The sequence below is a fragment of the Phaethon aethereus genome (genome assembly GCF_964289735.1).
Source record: "Phaethon aethereus genome assembly, chromosome: 4".
In the NCBI taxonomy this organism is placed as follows: Eukaryota; Metazoa; Chordata; class Aves; order Phaethontiformes; family Phaethontidae; genus Phaethon; species Phaethon aethereus.
This window is the reverse complement of record NC_138578.1, coordinates 75724660-75744621: the sequence shown is the minus strand read 5'-3', so window position 1 is coordinate 75744621 and position 19962 is coordinate 75724660. Positions and strand designations below refer to the sequence as shown.

The window sequence follows — 19962 nt, the reverse complement described above, 5'->3', positions numbered from 1 at the left end:
TATTCTGTTAGCATCTTTCCGAGAAAAGGCAGACAGGTTTAACCAGCTTCTCTTAGGGTTAAAAAAGAAAAAACCTGATTCACCAAGAAATGATATCCTATCTTTTGCCTTGTCCTATAACTATGTGAATTTAGGTTGAGATGAATCTTTGTCTTCACTACTGTTACACAGTGCTGATCAGTAAACCAAAATATGCTTACTGACATTAGATTACCTTTATTTCTGCATTGTTCAATGGTTTTCTTTGTAAATTCATGTACTTTCTTGTATTTTTGCATAAAACTCTCAATAAATTGACTAGCTTGAAGAGGAGTAATTCCCAGGCAGTCAGCAAGACGTTCTTTACCTGGTGGTAAAGAAATTATCTTTATTATGCAATAAAGCAAAACAGAAATCCACTACATACAGTAGCACTGTTACATTCACAACTGGTGGAATTCGTTAACTTTGCTTATCTCTAGGAAAGAGGACAGATCTGATATATTACAACCCTATTTCAACAAAGCTAATGTTTAACTTTGAGCCTGAATGTCTTACTGAAGTTACTGGATTAAGAATATTCTTAATAAGAAGTATAAAAGAAGTATGTAATTAAATTCCTACTTATAATTTATACCTCTAATATGGTTGAAATCTCATTTGTTCACAGAATAACTTTGTTGCTTTAAATATCATTTTCCTATTTCAGTGTTGAAATCTGAAAACTTCGAGGAGCAGAATTTGAAAATCCCTTTTAAACAAACACAAATGTGAGTGAAGATCTAAAAAAGGATGGAGATGGTTCCTAGTTGAGTTTAGCTAGAAGCTTTAGATTTGGTGTAAGTCACAGAAAAACTTAACTGCTGAAGTAATCGGACCAAGTAGCCTAATTTTAGAAAGGCCGTTAGGAGTCAGAGTCCTACGGATTTCCAACAGTCTTAGGCTCCTCAATGTCTGTAAAAATCTGGGTCCAAGATGTGAGATAGAAAGTTGGAAAAAGAAAAAAAACAGAAAAAGTGTTTCAACAGAAAGAGAAAGGAATAATAGCTTTTGGATAGGATATAGGTGCACAATATATATTACGATGGATCTAAGAGCATTTATAAGATAAGGTGGAAGACAGTTCCAGAGTGTGAAAATACAAACTAGGGGCTACAGTTTAAACACATTTATAAACCAAACAGTTCCAGTAAAAATAAAACATACATCAACATTAGTCATATGAGGTTTGAAAGACAGATATATTTGTCAGCTGCAGAGCAACACAAAACCAGCACTGAGTCTGCAAAGAACATAAGCTGAGTGGCGACGTCTCAAGGCACCAAAGGCATTTGGTTATTCTCACAGTAATGCTGTCAAGAAAATTTATCTAGCGTTTTTGAAAGAGAGAAGATTTCAGCCACCTAAATGCCATCACTGTCAGTCTGATGTGCATTTCAGAACAATCCTGTAGCATTTTGTTCTCAGTCATGCCAGGAGCTGCAATGAGCCGCAGGAACACCAGTCTGGACAAGGTGCTAGAAATTCACAAGACATCCAGGATGACTCTTGCTGAGCTATTATAGATCTGTATTTTAGAATAAGTATCTTTAGAAAAAGATAACTTTTTTCTGACATCTAATTAATTTGGGTTTTCTTCCTGGGTCAGCAAATGATAAATCTATCTGCTAAAACATGTATTATTAACAGCTAGGAGACTGCTGTGGCTTCCTTAGAAAACTGTAACATCTAAATTTGTCCACATTATCCATTTAAAGAACTATTGATATACAGAAAAAAGCATTGCATAAAATAGTAGAAAAAATTAAGCTACAATATCAGTAAGGAAGTCTGCAAGGTTTCAGGGAAATGCAGTTCCTGGGAAGCAAAAACTGGGGAATGTACAGCCATGTAATTGCGTCAGATCATGTTCCACAATGCAGGAACACAGGCTGTACGAAGCACTGCTAAAGAGTGGACTAAAGCTTCCCTGAGCACTTTACTTGAGTTATCTGTGCCAGGGGAATTGTTAGGAGCAGCCTATGAATTTTAGTCTTCTCCATACTGTAATACCATCTTTCAAAACTGAAAATATCATTAGCTTCTCTGCTTTTCATGTAAACATGTTGACATCCCTGTGTGTCAATTCAGGGCTTGAACATACTGCCATTGAATGGAATTTATTCCTTATTTTACAGATGTTTAAGTTGTCTGTGGCTTTAGTTTTACAAGATGACTGAGGCAGAAACAGGTGAATTAAACTGCTCCAAACCAAGCAGAAGACAGTAATACTGTCATTCCTCTCAATATTTGGTGTATTTATTAAAGTACCAACTCCTTGACATGAAAGCCTTCTTTCTTTATTATACTATTTTCTATCCTCCAGCATTATAGAAAAGACCTTGAAAATACAAACCAAGTGTAACCTAAAGCTAAGAAAACAAAAATAAAAAAAGGTTACTATTTACTAGATGAAAGACTGCCATTAACTCCTGCAAGCATAATACAGGCAAGCTCCTCAGGGAATACTTCTGTATTTTTCAATCCCAAAAGAAGTGAAATAAGTATTATTCACACTCTTCAGTTGTATAAAAATGTGACCTTAATGAAAAGTTAGCCCTCTTTCGAAGGGAGACAAACTGTGGGTGGAATTCAGTCCATCAATTTCAGGTATCTAACAATTACTTTTTGTCAGCCCAGTTTCCATCTAAATAGTTTAACAATATCACTCCATGTTATGTCTTAATTAGGATCTGATCACACTGCTAATGAACCGAAGCATCTTATTATCTTTCAGTGCTTCAACTGTCCTCATTTGCGAGAGAGGGAGACCAAGCACAAACAAGTAAATGGAGATACTTAAATCAAGCACTGCTGCACTGAAATGTTTAGTGCCTGGTACGGAGCAAGTGAGGGAGTGCCAACACTCTGCTTAATCTCATCATCTAGGTTCTCTATAGCACGAGTAGACAGAGATAGGCTCTGCTGAGGGAGGCTCTAGCCCCAGTCACTGCAGCGTTTCTTTTCTCTACTGACTACATAGAGAACTGCAGGGCATTCAGCCAGTGGTGATTCAGTCGGAGCAGGTATCTGCCTGTTCCACCCAGAGCAAAGGGAACAGATAGGAAATGTGTAGCATCTGCATGGACTAAGCATGGGGTGCTAATGCTTGCCTTTTGTAAAATAATCCCGAGATGAAAACATTCAGGCTGGAAACGGGAGATTTGATTCCAGACTCAGCATGGGAAGGTCTGAATTTACATTGCAAGGAGTTAGTGTTGGGCTTTTTTAATATAGATTTTAAACATAGATGTTTAAAATGCAATACAGCTTAATGTAAAAATGCACACGTGTATATATTTTCTTGTATGTGTGTATATATAATCTACACACACACCTATACATAAAATAGATATTCTGGAGAGCTGAAATTGAAGTGTTTTTCTCCCCTTCCCAGTTGAATGCCCTAAACAATAAATTGAATGCCCTTGGCCAACTCTACCTTTGGTTCCAGGACCATTGATGACTCACTACAAAAGATGGTTTAGAAAGCATTCTCACCCAGGAACCCAAGGTGTAGTTGTAAGTTTTTCCAAGTTAAACAAAGCCTGCAACCTAGGGCTCTCATTTCCTTAATTAGTTTTCCAAGTACTCATCTTCTGCTGAGTTTTTGGATTTCTTCAGGAGACCTACATAAAGTTTAGTTAACTGTTCACTAAAACAAATTCACAAGCTTGTAGGCTGATGATACATATGTATCTGCCTTCCCAGAAAACATATTTTTAAGTATGTATGAAGCATAAGAAGACTTGGGCATCACTTAAGAAATGTTAGGCAGTTTTGGAGAGTATGCAGAATGTCTTGACTTGTCTCGAACCTGGACAGGACTTAGGCAGAATGGGTAGCAGTGTGGATTTTTGCAGGTTTTCTGCATTTGTGAAGAAATGGCAGCAATCATTAAGATCTAAAGTAGGGAAACACTTTTATACTGCAAGGGTGACTGAGCACTGGCACAGGTTGCCCAGGGAGGTTGTGCAGTCTCCGTGCTATTCAAAGCCATCTGGACACTGTCCTTGGCAACTAGCTCTAGATGTCCCTGCTTGAGCAGAGGGGCTGGATCTGATGATGTCCAGAGGTCCCTTCCAACCTCAACCATTCTGTGATTCTATAACTGTGTTTTGAGACAATATTGGAGTTCTCTTAATTTCATTGCAGTTATCTCATCTCTGTTTATACACTGACAGAATGCAAAGTCCACTCAAAATTAAAATAATTTTAGATAAAGGCAAATGCTTCAGTTACATCAGCAGCAAATAAATACAAAATGAGAATAATCTTTGTGCTTGTCAATGTAGTTTGATGATTTTGAGGCTGTGTTGAGGATCATTTAATAATCCTTGATAAAAAATAAAAATGTAATACTCTGACAAACTTTTCTTCACCCTTGAAATTCAGTCTACTTATATAAATTATGTATAAAGTATGAATCTACTGTAGCTGGGTTTTTTTTCTAAAAATGCCTACCTGCTCCATAAACCACTGAGTAAACTATACGCTTTGCTTGCTCTCTATCAGCGTGTTTCACTTGTTCACTTGGAATCCCCTTCCTAAACAAACAAACAAAAATCATACATTTTCAATTAAAAATAATTTGTTACCCCCACAGAAAATGTATCCAAATAACCATCTAATAGCTACAGACTTGTAAGATATGAACAGAAGTACTTAAGGGATTTGTCTTCAGCCAGGAATGCACAACTTCTTTAAAAATGTTGGTGGTGATAGTCCATAGTAAATGAAAGTATTTTAATCTTCATCTTCTCCTTTCCTTTTCTTTTTAATCGAATTCTTGGCTAGGAAAAATCCTACTACTGTATTATTGGTCTTTAGGTTGAAGAGGATTCAATATTGACTCATGAGAAAAATTAAATCTTTCCAGCAACAGCATTTCTTCAAGAAGTGACATATATAGAGACTCAAAGCATAAATCTGACCTAAAGCTTATTTAAACAAAGGTTATATCAGGGCTCACTAATGGGAATATCCAACCTTTTATCAAGAATAATGACTGATAAAAACATTGAATCTTTCCATGTGTCTTATATTACTGTCTCCACAATATAGATGCTTCATAAAATAGAAGCACTGGCTGTTTCTTAACTAGAGAGTGTAGCTAGTTTACTCCCAGCAAAGCATCATCCTTCCCAGTTCCCATTCACTCACCAACTGATGTAAACAGTCATACAAAAGTATGAATGGATTTAGCAATTTACAAATAAAAGTCTAGGACTCTGCAATCATCAAGTACATGCCACTTATGCTTTTCCTTATACAAATGTAGCTCCACAAAGAATGCTGGCATTACTGACAATTGACAACACTAATGAATATTGATCATTTAGTTTAAATGGAAGTGCATTGGGGGAAATCTCAATCATCTACAAACACTCTGAAAACAAACACCTACACAAATTGTATTTGGAACATAGAGATGAATTGCTATCAGCGATACTTGATGACATACGCACAGCTTGAGAATAAGTCTCCTCATAAGTCTGTTCATGATGATTTGGTTGCATTTTTAAAAGCAAAGTTTGCTATGCTTTGTTATGAAAGCTTTTTGCCATGAAAGATGTTTTATCATAAAAGTTTGGTCTGATGAGCTTTGAGAAAACGGCATATTTCTGTGCGTCTTCTTGAGGAAGAATCTTTCACCATTACTATAGTATTCAAACACCTAGAAAATCAGCAGAACCACAAATTTTTGCTTGCTTGGCCCATACACTAGTTTTAGCCAAGCCTATACACAGTGCTGGTATAATTAGGCACTCCAGATGATAAACAGGTAGCCCTTGAGTGCAATCAGATTTAAGCAACTCCTTAAGGCAGTACAGATTCTTTGAAGAGGAAAAATAAAACTGAATTCAATTTCAAACCTCCGCTAGGGAAATAGTCTTTGGTTTTGTAGAAGTTTACATTGTTCCTTTGAATGCTATTAATTGCTCAAAGATAAAATGGACTTTTCACTGCTCATTTTAGGCTGACAAACATGAACTGGGAAAACACTTTGTATTAGATTGTCATCTGTAATGAAGACTATTCCCACTTAAGTCAGTAATTCTGGTAATTGAAGACAGTTACAATTTTCCTTAGTTATGCCATGTCAAAAGTTCATGGCTCTCTTGAACAAAGTAGGTTGAGATTCCCAAATGCACCTGAATAAGATGACAAAGTGGCAATTGGACCTAATAAGTGCAGAATTAGGAAACTAGACATCATTAAGGATTTCCTGAAGCAACCTCTGGCAGAGAGTCCGCAGGAATTTCCTGAAGAACCTGGCAGAAAGCTACATATACAGTTAAGAAAGCATCTATCCAGAATGAGGAGGGAAAATACAATCTGATAAGAGAGTAGATCTTACCTGAGGACCTTTCTGAGATGAAAAACCAAGACTGAAAAATGCTGAAACTAGGGAAACAACACAAAATGTAATACTGCTTTCCTAATACTGCATAATTGGAACTATAGGCTTGGAGAAGGGAAGAGAGAGGAGTACAGCAAAAGAGTTTACTTGTAGATCTACTTAAGTCTGAGGCTAGAGACAACTGAGAGCCAAGAGGTCAGCACGGGGTATGTTAGCTACTCACTTTTTCTGAAAAAGAAGGGCTATAAGAGAAAGAACACAGTGGGGAAGAAGTAATGAAGATCTGTAGAGGAACATACATACTTATCAGACCATGGTACTGAGGAAGACATAAGATGAGGCTCTTGCTGGGAAGGACCGGTGGTTCTAGAGAAGTTATAACAGTGAAAAGAAGACACTAGAACTTGATTATGTGCACAGCGAGACCCACTGCTATGATTTTAAAGATGATTTAACATTATCCAAGCTTCAACTTGAAAGGGCTGACTGGGAAAAACGGAAATAGACTTCTTGTAGTCATGATTGGCAGCGTCACGAGGAGGATCCTGTGTTTCCATTGTAAGCAATCACAATAAAACCTTGCCTAACAGTTATCAGTGCAAATGTACATGCATCATGTGGCCATGGCAATCACAACAGTCACTTAGCATTTCCTGATCTTTGGTTAGTCATTAAATAAATGAGAAGCAACTAAAATTTCAGAGCTTTATGTCAAATATTTCTTTTTATATAATGCTAAAACCAAAATCATCAGTCAACACCTCCTAGTGTGTCAGAGTGGGAAACGTGAGCACTTTGCAGAAATGCATTACATACAGCACTCTGTATATTTGTTAATTTATGTACTACATTCAAGAATCATTATAGCTCATAATAAAGTATGAAATTGCCATATAAATCACAGGTGCTTGAGCAAACAGAAGTCATTAATCAAAACTATTCCTTTTTTTTCTAATAATGAAAAAGTTTTTTTTTCCTGTTTGTATTGACAATGATTGGTTTCTACCTAGGATTCCTTCTATAATACAGAGTGGCATTCCTGCAGTTCGAGGTGAAGGCTATTTACGCATTTAAGTAACAAAAGGGAGCAGCAATTTCTCAGAAATGCAGCATCCATTTTAGAAATCCCCAGTGGATTTTCTTCTTCAGGCTGTTTCCTCCACAAACAAATTTATATTTGTGATAATTAATTTGTTTTAATGGGTACTGTGAGAACCTATTTAAACTTAAAACTTTTATTTGGACTTTGGACTCATCACGGAATACCATGACATTGGAAAAGAGACATTGTTATCTTCTTATTTGTGTTAAGAAATTTTTAAGCTACAATCACTAAACAAGCTAACGCATGAAAATACTCAGCGCTGAATTGTGGTACGATGTAAAATAGATCTAGAGAGGAGATGCACTGTTTACAAATAAACTTGAATCTAAAAAAGGAAGTTGAATGGGCATAAAAAAGCCTTAGCTGCTGGGCCCAGAGAGAGACATGGAGACAGACTTCAGCTCCCCCAGTACTGTATGTACACCTGCAGGAACAGGAGAACATTAATGCAATGTAATAGAAATTGATGCAGGAAAAAAAGCTCAAGAGAAGAAAGAATTTGCTGCAGGATTTGGTCTTCAGAAATTATGCTATTTCTACAACTACAGGAAATATATATAGAATCATAGAATACTTCGGGTTGGAAGGGACCTTTTAAGGTCACCTAGTCCAACCCCCCTGCAGTAAGCAGGGACATCTTCAACTGGATCAGGTTGCTCAGCGCGCCATCTAACCTGACCTGGAATGTTGCCAGGGATGGGGCATCTACCACCTCACTGGCCAACCTGTGCCAGGGATTCACCACCCTCCTTGTGAAACATTTCTTCCTTAGATCTAGTCTAAGGCCTCCTCTGGACCCGCTCCAACAGGTCCATGTCTCTCCTGTGCTGAGGGCTCCAGAGCTGGATGCAGCACTGCAGGTGGGGTCTCACCAGAGTGGAGCAGAGGGGCAGAATTCCCTTCCTCGCCCTGCTGGCCACGCGGCTTTGGATGCAGCCCAGGATACGGTTGGCCTTCTGAGCTGCGAGTGCACGTTGCCAGCTCCTGTCCAGCTTTTCATCCACCAGTCCCACTAAGTCCTTCTCGGCAGGGCTGCTCTTGATCCCTTCAGCCCCCAGCCTGGATTGATACCAGGGGGTTGCCCTGACCCACATGCAGGACCCTGCACTTGGCCTTGTTGAACCTCATAAGGTTCACATGGGCCCATGCCTCAAGCTTGTCCAGGTCCCTCTGGATGGCATCCCGTCCCTCAAGCATGTCACCACACCACTCAGCTTGGTGTCACCTGCAAACTTGCTGAGGGTACACTCAATCTCACTATGTCATTGATGAAGATACTAAAGGGTACTGGTCCCAATATGGACCCCCGAGGGACACCGCTTGTCACCTGTCTCCATCTGGACATTGAGCAGTTGACCATTACCCTCTGGATGTCACCATCTAACCAATTCCTCATCCACCAAACAGTCCCCCCATCAAATCCCTATCTCTCCAATTTAGAGAGAAGGATGTTGTGGCAGACCATGTCAAAGGCATGTTCAAAGAAGTTCAGGTAGACAACATCAGTAGTTCTTCCCTTCCCTTCTTCTGTCTTGAATCACCTCCCTGTCCTCCATGTGCCTTAGCAGAGCTTCTAGGAGTATCTGTGCCATCGTATTCCCAGGCACGGAGGTGAGGCTGATGAGTCGGTAGTTCCCAGGGTCCTCCTTGCTACTCTTTTTTAAAAACATGTGCAATGTTTCCCTTTTTCCAGTCTCCAGGGACTTCACCTGACTGCCATGACTTTTCAGATATCATGGAAAGTGGCTTGGCAATTACATCAGCCAATTTCCTCAGGACTCTGGAATGCATCTTGTCAGGTCCCATGGACTTGCGTATGTTCAGGTTCCTCAGGTGGTCATGAACCTGATCTTCTCTTACAGTGGGAGGGACTTTGCTCCTCCGGTCCCCATCTTGCAGGCCATCCCCTAGAGAGGCGTGGGAAGAGACACTGCCAGTGAAGACTGAGGCAAAGTCATCATTGAGTACCTCAGCCTTATCCTCATCTCGTTACCTGTCTGCCAGCCTTGCTCATTGAGGGGATTATGCTTTCTTTGACCTTCCTTTTCTGGCTGACATACCTGTAGAAGCCCTTCTTATTATTCTTTGCATCCCTTGCCACATTCAGCTCCAGCCATGCCTTGGCTCCCCTGACCCCATCCCTACACAACCAGGCAGCATCCCTGTACTCATCCCAGGATACCTGGCCCTGCTTCCACTGCCTGTGCATTTCCTTCTTGCCCTTTAGTTTGCGCATCAGTCATCAGCAAACCACTCAGCCAAGCTGGTCTCTTGCCTTCCTTTCCTGATTTCTTACAACTGGGGATCAAGAGCTCTTGCGCTCTCTGTCAAGCGTTCTTAATCATGCGCAGTTATTAGTTCTAACACGAAACATATTTTTCCATTTTATGACATCCTGCTCATTACTCTCTCAAATATGCTATTTGTTCAAATTTGTAATCAGTACTATCATCATCTTCAAATTCCTCCTGACTTGCCATCTCCAAATGTGCAGTATTTCACCTGATACATTCCTGTCCTTGCCTGCATACTCATCTCAGTCTACTTCCCCATCCCTGATTTGTTTGTCCTTTACCTTTCTTCATTTAGTACACTTTGCAAGTACTTTGCTTTATAGTACTTTACTTGATACATATCTATTAGGTAGAATACAGAATGGGCTTCAGTGCTGGACGACATGTTCAGGTTAACAGATCTCATTATTCTTGGAAGAAATTAGCAGAGCTAAACGATCCAGAAAGGTCTGTGAGGACAGCAAAACAACTTACAGACAAAGTTTGTACAAAATCTGACATAGTGAGAGTAGAGACAGAAAAACTCTTTAAAATGGTGGTTCTACTAAGAACTGGTTGTATGCCTAAAAGGGAATAGCTACCTAATTCTTATACTGAAAAAATGGAGAAAAATTTTCTAGCAAAAGAGTGAAGAAGGGTAACGTCACATTATTAGTAGTAAGAAACATACAGTGCAGTTCTGAAACGTACAAAAATTAAAAACAGTCATAAATAATTTATTCCTTTTTCAGAGATAATATCTTGAATATATTCTACAATTTCTCAAAAATTCACTATGTTTTCATATATTAATGGGGTCTAATGGACATCTCTGAGATTTTCTGCTGAATTAAGTCTGAAGTCTTTAAAACATATGAATACCAAGTTTGTTTATACCCAAGAAAAATATGGCAATCACATCTGTAATGTAAAAAAGAGCTTAACTATAACCTAGAATAATACATTTAATACAGAGTAGAGATCTGGATGGATTAATTTTTAACCTGTACAGAATATTAAAAAAGAATTAACACAAATTTTAGTATACAGAAATGACTGCACACAGCATAAACTATATGAACACAAAAAAAATCAAAGAGGCCACAGGGCATAAAGTTTGAGCAATGTGAAAATAAAACCTTGAGAACAGGTAGAAATGGAAGGAAACCAGTCTTAAAAGACTGCGATAAGACATTTCAGCATTTCTGGGAAATGTTGTATGGTGACGGAAGTCGTCTGTTTATGTACAGGAAAAGGCAGAACAAACTTCTCGAACACAATATCTGGCAGACATGCGTTGCCTTGAGCTGCATTACATTCCAGCCAAGCTAAGCTCAGTCATAACAGCCACAAAGCTCTTGGCCACTCTCCTGCATCTGTGAGTTAATCCAAGTCCTAGCTGTGAGTTGTTGATGTGGGAAACGAGATGGAGTGCCATTAAATTCATTTTATACATGGTCATTAATGTCCAATAAATGAGTGAATATATGAGTAATACACATTCGTTCATCTGACTGCTTTTACAGCTTTTTAAAATTTCATCAGTGAACTATATAAATCTCTCATTTTTAATCACCTGTTGCTTTTTAATAGCAGATGAGGGTTGTATATTTTGTAAGTTTGTGCTTGGAACTTTGTGTTGGCCTACGAAACTGGTACAGACACTTTATGCCATTAGTGACAACTGCGAGCATTAGCAAAGCTCAGTTTTACAGTGGTATCGCCACTGAATAGATCATGTAGAAGGTAAATTCTGAAAGCCTACTCTTTCAATTACATTGGCCTTATTATACCTAAGGCAAGCAGAATAAATACCACAACATATGCAAGCATGCTAAACATACATAAAAGATTGGCTACATATAACCTAGCCAGCTCACGGTTAGTGCAATGCACAAGAAGTAGTGATTTTTTTGAAAGCTGCTATTCCATGACTAATGGAAAATGCTGACAGGTCTCAGGTGTAAGTTGCTTAGACATTTTTAAGGTAACATGTGGAATCAACCTTTTGCCTGGCTAATCTCTGTTACAACATACAGAAAAGGATGATGTTGGGAAACAATTTCCCTGAAGCCACTGTCATATCAAAATGGATCACTACTTTTGCCTCACGTGTCAATCAATAGCCACGTATAAGGTACATGCAATTAGCCCATCTAGATATTTTTATCATACACCGTTTTAACGTGTGGTTTGATACAGATTCCCAGTGAAAACCATATATATAACTACATATATATATGCCTTCCATAACTATGAAGCATTTACACAACTGTGTTCTAAACAAAAAGTAGCTAGATTGTCTTCCTCATACGTAGAGCACAGAGACATTAGGAAGACACATGAAATTTGTCTAGACTGCCCAGAATAGTGAAATAAAGTTAAGATACTTTTCTAAAAAAATGGAAAGAAGCATCTACAAAGACTGAAATGCAGACTAACACCTTGTCAGTAGGGAAACAGCAGGTGAAACAGCTAACAAAGACAGAGCTTTCTGATGTAACCTAAGGATATATTAAGTAATTTTTTCTTTTATTTCTTTGTCTATGTCACTGCTAAACACTTCTCATGTCTGATTCAGATGTTATGTCAAATGCTTGTATTCACATTTTTATTCTAGCCTGGTTTGCATAAGTGAGCTATAAGGTTACAGAATAACACGAAGAAACTCCTCACCCAAGGATATGCACCAATAAATGAATCAACAAACTAGGGCATCAGGATATCTTAAGCAGTACACCAGACTCATCACATCTCCTCCTCCTTATCTAATGGGTAATGCACAGGGTCCCCATTTCACATATAATCATTGCCACCCTGGCATCTTCCAGCGGTCACTGAACATGTTGGAGAACCCTTGGCATGGAACTCCCATGTAAATATAGGGGTCATGGACTTAAACGCAGAGGGGAGAAGGTCACAACCTCCCACTCAGGGAGTTTAAATTTGTATTTTATTTAGTTTAGAGGTTTTTATAAAAGCTTTTAGTTGTGTTCAGCTTCTTTGGATGAAAGACTACAGCACTGTCAGTTTGATGTCATCCTTCCTATACTACAGCCAGCTTTGCAACGTTTACATCATTGTGTCTCTTTTCCCTCTTTGTATGCCACCCTACCAAATTGCATTTTAATTTTTTTTAAATTTATTTAGCACCAGGAAAAGCTTTATAACCCCTATAAAACTCTTTTGCAAGACTCTAGAAGCACTTTAGGATTTTAAAAGTCCTTCCAGTGGTTAATCATAAAACAATTCATTTTTTCTGAGTAGCCTTTATAGTCCATTGCATGATGATTTATTTCATTAGTCCTCAACCTTCTTTTGATGAGCATGATTTCTAGCTTTCATGTATTTTACAGATGATAAAGACATGTCTTTGCTATTTGAAATGTGGGCCAGAAGTCTTCTGTTGATACATTTTAAAGTAGCAGGGAACGAGATAAAGAAAGTGCAACAAGGTCATATCATAAATTATAGCTATCAACAGTAACAATTTGTTGAAAGATTCATTTGGGAAGAAAGCGATCCATTATCTTTTTTAAGATATTTACCTGCATGTTGACATCACAGATATTGGATATTGAAGAGATAAATTAGATAGCACTTATTTTTAGTAGTCTTGACCAAAAAGGTCACTTAGAGATTTTTCTTTAAAAATGCACAATTCTGGACATCTGTCAGTTAGAACAGAAAGTCCCTGACATTGATGAAGGTGCTTGAAAGAGCACATCCTGCCCTGCAGCCTTCACCTTTTCTCTCCTTCGCTCCTGCAGGAAGAAAAAAATGGCTTTCTTCTTACATCTATGGTCTCCCTTACATAGTGAATTACACAGACAAGTGGTAATTATTTCTGAGTCACGTGATTGCTGAAGGAATCAGTTAACATTCTTATTTAAGGGTCTTTGGGTCCATGAGCATAGAATTAAAGGAAGTCAGGGCAACTAACTCCCAGCTCCAGGTACCAGTGTGAACATCAACAGTGATAGGCACCACCACTGAAAGAACAAATAAATGTAAACAGATTAAGGAGTCTATACAAATTGGGATGACACAAAATTTGTCAGAGGACATTTGTATAAAACAATAATGTCAGGGCCAGACCAAATGCAAATTAATGGTCTTAGAGTTCTTTCTTCACTTATCACATCTACTTTTCAAGCTTCTCTGTAAGAGGGTTCAAATAGTTAAGAAGGAACAGAAGCTATTTTGGGAGATGATACAGGTAGCTGTAGCAAGAGTATCAAATAATTACCCATCTTGGACCTGTTAGAAGTCTCATAACTTTATAAAGAAATAGATGGACCTTCAGATCAGCCTTTAGACAAATACCAGAAAAGTGAAATGGTAGGAAACAGAGTTCTTAATATATAATCAAAAGATGATGTAACTGCCATCTCAGATATTACATGGAACAAAACATGGAGCTATAATACTGTTACAACAATGTAGAGTTTGCTCAGGAAAAATAAGCAGAGGAAGAAGGGAGGAGATGTCATACTACATCAAACAGTTTGAAAAAATAAGCAGCAGACTTTTAAATATCTTGGTGGGGCAATCAAAAGAGGAAGAAATCAGTCATGCTGTATATGAGGGTCTTGAACAAATGGGTTCTGCAGAGAAGAATGAGATACTTCATATCCCATCTCTCTCAATCTTCACTAAAAACACTTCTTGCAGATTAAATTTCTATTATGCCTATGATGACACTGAAGTAAGGCAAAAGTAAAAGTGAAGAATGAATTGCTTTTGCATTCTTGATTTCATCAAGATCTAGCTTGACACTAAATCTAAAGTTAATTGAGTTAAATGAAATAAATGAAAACATTTTATTAAGCTCTGGAATATGCTGATAAAATGTAGCATTTTATCAAAGTCTTTCTAGAAAGAGATGACTATTTGGAGATAGCTTTTCACATGTAAGAAAGCCTCTCCATTAAATTAGCAAAGACAAATGTTATCAGACACCACAAAACAACTGAGGACTGTCCACGCTTCAGAGCTTGCTTTTTCACTATTTTGTTTGGTGGTGACAATTCTAAAACTTGTTTTTTCATTTATTCTAGAATGCTAAGAAAGCATTTAATGTGCAATAATATAAGCTTCCAATGTGACATAAAATTAAGCTGTCTGGTTAAACTTGTAGTTAACAACCTGGTTTATTTAAAGCTCTTGTTTAGCTCTTCTAAAAACAAAAGCCATTATGCTTCCTGAAGACTTTATTCCCTCTGCCTTATTATCTGCTAGTCTAAACAAATGTCACAGCTGCACTTCTCCAGGGGACTGTAAACTACAAGGTGAAATTTCCATAAGCTGCCATACAGACAGTCTGAGTGCAAAGCAAGACAAGTGTTAAATTTCATTAATATCAACTATTGCAAGTGAGCTTTCAAAACAGATAGAAAATGCTTTGCTGCAAAAGTAAAACTGTTAAAATATTCCACACCAACATCCATGAAGCATTGAACTCAGAGCTTAAAATGTTTTAAAACTCTGATTCTGAGAAGGCAAACTGAACATCCTCCCTTTTACTAAATTTCAGCACTCACAGTAGTTATTTTTTTAGGGAGGATGGATAGGACAAGGGAGTAGAAGCTAATTAAACCACTGCATGAATGCTCTTTGAAAAAACATACTGCAATAACTAAACTTCAGAAGGCAAAACCTAGATCTATCTTCTACATTGCAACAGAAAGGTTCAAATATATACGCTCATATGCACTTAAACCCTCATTTGTGGAGGCAGAGCTACCTAACAAAGGTATTCCAAACGCAAAACAAAAATTATTGCAGCTATCATGCACATTATATTTGCAAATGCCAAAATTTAAGTGTTTCCTGTCAGAATCTTTTGAGCAGTACCCTTTAGATATTCTGCAAAAGTGTAACAGTTACTACAATCATTCATTAAGAAACAGACATATGTCACAAGGGATGTTTATTGAGAGAGGGATGAAAATCTCAATCTAGAATTCGTGATTTTTGCCTAATGCAAACAAGCCCAATTTAAATAATGATGCTTCTTCAGAACATTGATTTAATCTGTTAGCCTTACAGAAATTTAAGTAAAAGTAATGAAGTTTACCATTAATGACATACCAGGCTAAATACTACTAGGCTAAAACTGGAGACATAATCTGAGGATACAATTATGGCTCATTTCACAATGTTTTCAAGCAGATATAAGAGACCGCCTAATCCCAAAGTGAGTGTAATAAATGGGCAGAAAAGAGAAGGAAAAGTGCAATATACAGAGACCTTAGAGCTTGCCTTCCACGCTATTTCACAACAAACTCTTCTCCAACACAGCAGAGAGGAACACAATTAGACAGCACCCTGACACCATTGCCCCCTCCAGACTGTAGTAACTGTGAACCTATCCCTACATGCTGCACAGTTTGAGAGATAAAGCCTTTCACAGAGTCTAAATAATAATAGATACTACTGCTTTTCTGAAAGCTATTTTATTTGCAAATAAGAGTTATTAAAGTATGGAGTTTTTGTATGAAGTAGGGGATGAGGAACTAGAAATAGAAAAAAAGAGATGTAATAATTGATCATGGAACAAGTAGAAAACAGTGTGGTTTCGATGTGGAAAAACAAATGCAAATTCAGGATGTGTCAAGTGAGCCATTTCCAATGGCAGGACAATATTAGTACTGCTGTACAATATACTGGTTTTATATATTTTATATTTTTTCATTATATATTTTTATATATTTTATATTTTATTATATAATTTATACTTCTTACACAGATTTTATCTGTGGTACTTAACATAATTTGGTTACCATATTCAAGAAACATGAATTTGGTGGTGGTAGGCTACCAGAATATTGAATAGAGAAATATGAAATGAGACGCTGACTATGTCAATATTAAGAAATTAAATCTGCCTGTAACTATTCTTGCAGCAGTGGGGCTAACTGGAAAACACCACCACATATCTGTATTCTAAAACTCTCTTACCATCCAAACACAGTGCTGCATCCAGCAGCCTGGTGGATATAATCTCTGGTCCATGCTAATTCAGGAACTGTGCCCAGGAACTGTTTGGTCCAGAGCCACGATCATGATAGGGACCAATTTACCAGCCTGGATTTTCAGTGCCAGCAACCAGGAACATCCCTTGCACTAAATTTGTTAGAATAAAGGTAGCCTCTCAAGTCATTATTTCTTTGTTCATCATTCTGCTAGCCCAGTTTTGTGGCTGTTCCAAAATTAAGTTACGTTTTTGGACTATGACACAAGTATTCCTGAGACTGTGCTCTGGTGCAGAGATTTCAGAGCTAGCTAAAAGAGCTAGCTAAAAAATCTAGCTTCGGTAACGAAAGCAGTTTAGTGAAACAGTCAGTGCCATTTTCCTTGCCAAGAAGAAATACAGATCAACGTACATGGAATTCCATGTAGTCAGAACTAGCTGCTCCTAACAGTAGTTCATTAAGGTATTTGATGACAAATACTGTAAGAAAACTTGTCTTGTTTCCTTAAAGAATGAGGGCTGAGAACACAGTTGATTGCTTTCTTGAACTATTTATAAAAGCAAACACTGGGGGGTGAAGAGAGCTAATAAAAGTTAATAGGCAACATTGGCAAGAATAATTTGGGTATATAAACTGTAGGAATAAATATAAGGTGGAAAATAAGAGGAGTTTTCTAGCCGGAAGAGGAATGGGGACTTCAACAGCAATAGTGTTATACAGGTTAAAACTAGTTCTAAGGTGAGATCCTACCAACCTGTGAAAGGGAGTTCATTACATTGTCACCTGCAACAATTTTATGACCAAAAAGGTCCTTCTAGTCTTATTCTCCTGTGTAAGAGCAGGCATTACTCTTACCAAGCATAAAGCACTAACTAGCAGCATGACAGAGTCTGCCTTACATTTTCTTAATTCTTCTCTTCTGAATGCTTCTCTGTTTCTCAGTAACTGCTGTCACCTTGTCAGCATCTTTTCCTACCACAAGAGACCACATTTATTCCCACAGGAATTCAAGCTTATACTGTAGTACCTCATAGGTTTAAAAAATTTCTCAAGAACAATCCTAAGAAATCTGCAGCAATAAAGCTGCAGGAGCTGCAAGTGGTACAGCCTCACTCACAACAATTTTACCAAATAAGTTATCAAACACCAGATTCATAACAAGTAGTATCTCCACAATTAGACCTTCTGCCACAGCATATCTGCGTCTGAACGTGTCTTGATTTGGAAGAGCATGCCATCCCACTGCTGTGGATGAATCTTTAATCCATTTGATATAAAGAATATATTTGAAACAAGGGTGTATAAAACAGGTATGGGCAAGTATATATTTAGTCAGCCTACCACCAAGCATTCATGCATACTTGACCTTATCTTTTTCAAACAGACCCAGTATACTATCTTGTTGTATAATTCAGCCCATGAGGACTTATTTTGATTTATTTCAAGAATATCCAAAATACCTCTGGTTATTTCCTGTGTTCTTCAGAACTCAGCAGGATATCAACAGATAGAGCTATCGTCAGGAAGTATCCTGAATTGCCCAGTGGCTGGAAAAACAAGAGTCCCTATTTTGCCATAGTTCCTGCTGGACCAACTGCCAGTGTGCGACAGTTCGGCTCACCTTGCCCGTGTTAGATATAATCAGTTCCTTGAGTCCCCTGCTTGGCAGGTGGTACAGAAATAACATTTCCCAATTCCTGGAGGAAGACAGTTTGCAAAGAAAAAAACAAACCTTTCTGCACTGTGGTCGTCTTATTCAAATCTGGTTGAACTTATCTTTTAAAAAATAAAAACACCCAAAAAACTTTTATCCTTCTGATATGGTAATCCCAAATAGTTCTGTGCTTTGTTTCTCTCTAGGCTTTTTCTTGAGAAATTTCCAAAATCAGCATGTCTGTCTCTCAACAATTCACAACAGATATTACCATGATCCCACATACATATCAGCTGAGGGAAGATGGACTTTTATGTTCAGTACATTCTATAAACAGCCTACAGTTCCCAAGATTATTCTAAATCAAGTGTTCAAGTTCCTCTGATTCTGGCAAGTATAGTGTAAGCTAAAGACTCTTACATGTCTTAAATGTCAGCCAACCAAACCCACACTATAAAAATGGAAAGGAATGTTTTTCAAAACGATTAGTGGTACAGAATCTATAAATCCCTTTGAATTCCATGATAGCTACACAATTCTTTATTTTAGATATTAACTGCCATTGCTATGAAGAAATAACAAGATACGTCCTCCTATCCTGCAGCCCTTTTTTTTTAACTCTCTGACAGCCAGATAGACTCAGGTGAACAATTATTATGTCCAGTACTTACTAGAAGTAAGAAATTCAATATCTGGAAGAGGGATATATATTCATGCTTGTTCTCCATCATCACACAAAAGAGAGCACTAATAGCTTGAATATGAGAAAGCAGATGACAGATGAGAGAGAAGGGAATATTTTGTAGTTTGGATTTTACAACACTTGGATCTCAGGAGCAACTAGACCACTATCAAATTCTCCAGCCTTCTTTCAAGTGCAGCCTTGAGTGTAAACATTGTACACAACTGTCACAAATTGTCCTTTCACTGGTACAGTCAGAGTACATATCACCCTTAAAAAGTACCCCCTAATTACCTTGTTACTTCAATTCACCATCAGCAGTTAATGTATACAGGTTAAATTACAGTTCAGAGGTAGAAATTAATAGTTTAAAGAGAATGCCTGTTTTCATACTGGAATGGTGGCAGTTATCAGATTATTCAGGTAAGTAACTTTTAATGCACAATACATCTGCATATTGAACAGTATTAGGATATTCCTCTACTACATAGTACCACATAAGTATTTTTAATAGAGATTATTAAAATTTCTCTACTCTCTTATTCTTTAGCTACAGAATGTAAGGAAAACTGATGGCATATGGGCAAATTTTTTATATGTTCTCTGATTCATATGCTATGACTTCTAAACTGAAAAGAGTTACAGAGTACAAAAGCTAAAATACTACGTCACAACTGTCCAACAGTCTTATCTATAAAGGGATTTTTCTGAGTTACAGACCAACATGGATTTCATTACACTGGATACACACTGGCTCAACAGACAATCTATGACACAGAATAAATAACAGAAAATGCCTAGGTAATTTATCACTGCATGGAAAAGTTTGTGCCCAGTGACAATTATCATTCTGCTCTCACAGAAATGAAAAATACACAGTTTATAGCAG

The 19962-nt window shown here is 37.6% G+C and overlaps 1 protein-coding gene across 1 annotated transcript in view; it reads right to left on the bottom strand.

The window, feature by feature from the left end:
* POLN (DNA polymerase nu) overlaps nucleotides 1–19962 on the bottom strand; it is a gene marked incomplete at its 5' end in the record, with an annotated part of 104223 nt that overhangs the window by 30418 nt on the left and 53843 nt on the right. The window contains 2 exons of the mRNA XM_081999743.1: nucleotides 215–346; nucleotides 4483–4565. Coding sequence (XP_081855869.1) covers nucleotides 215–346; nucleotides 4483–4565 — 215 coding nt within the window. The remainder of the gene's footprint in view (nucleotides 1–214; nucleotides 347–4482; nucleotides 4566–19962) is intronic.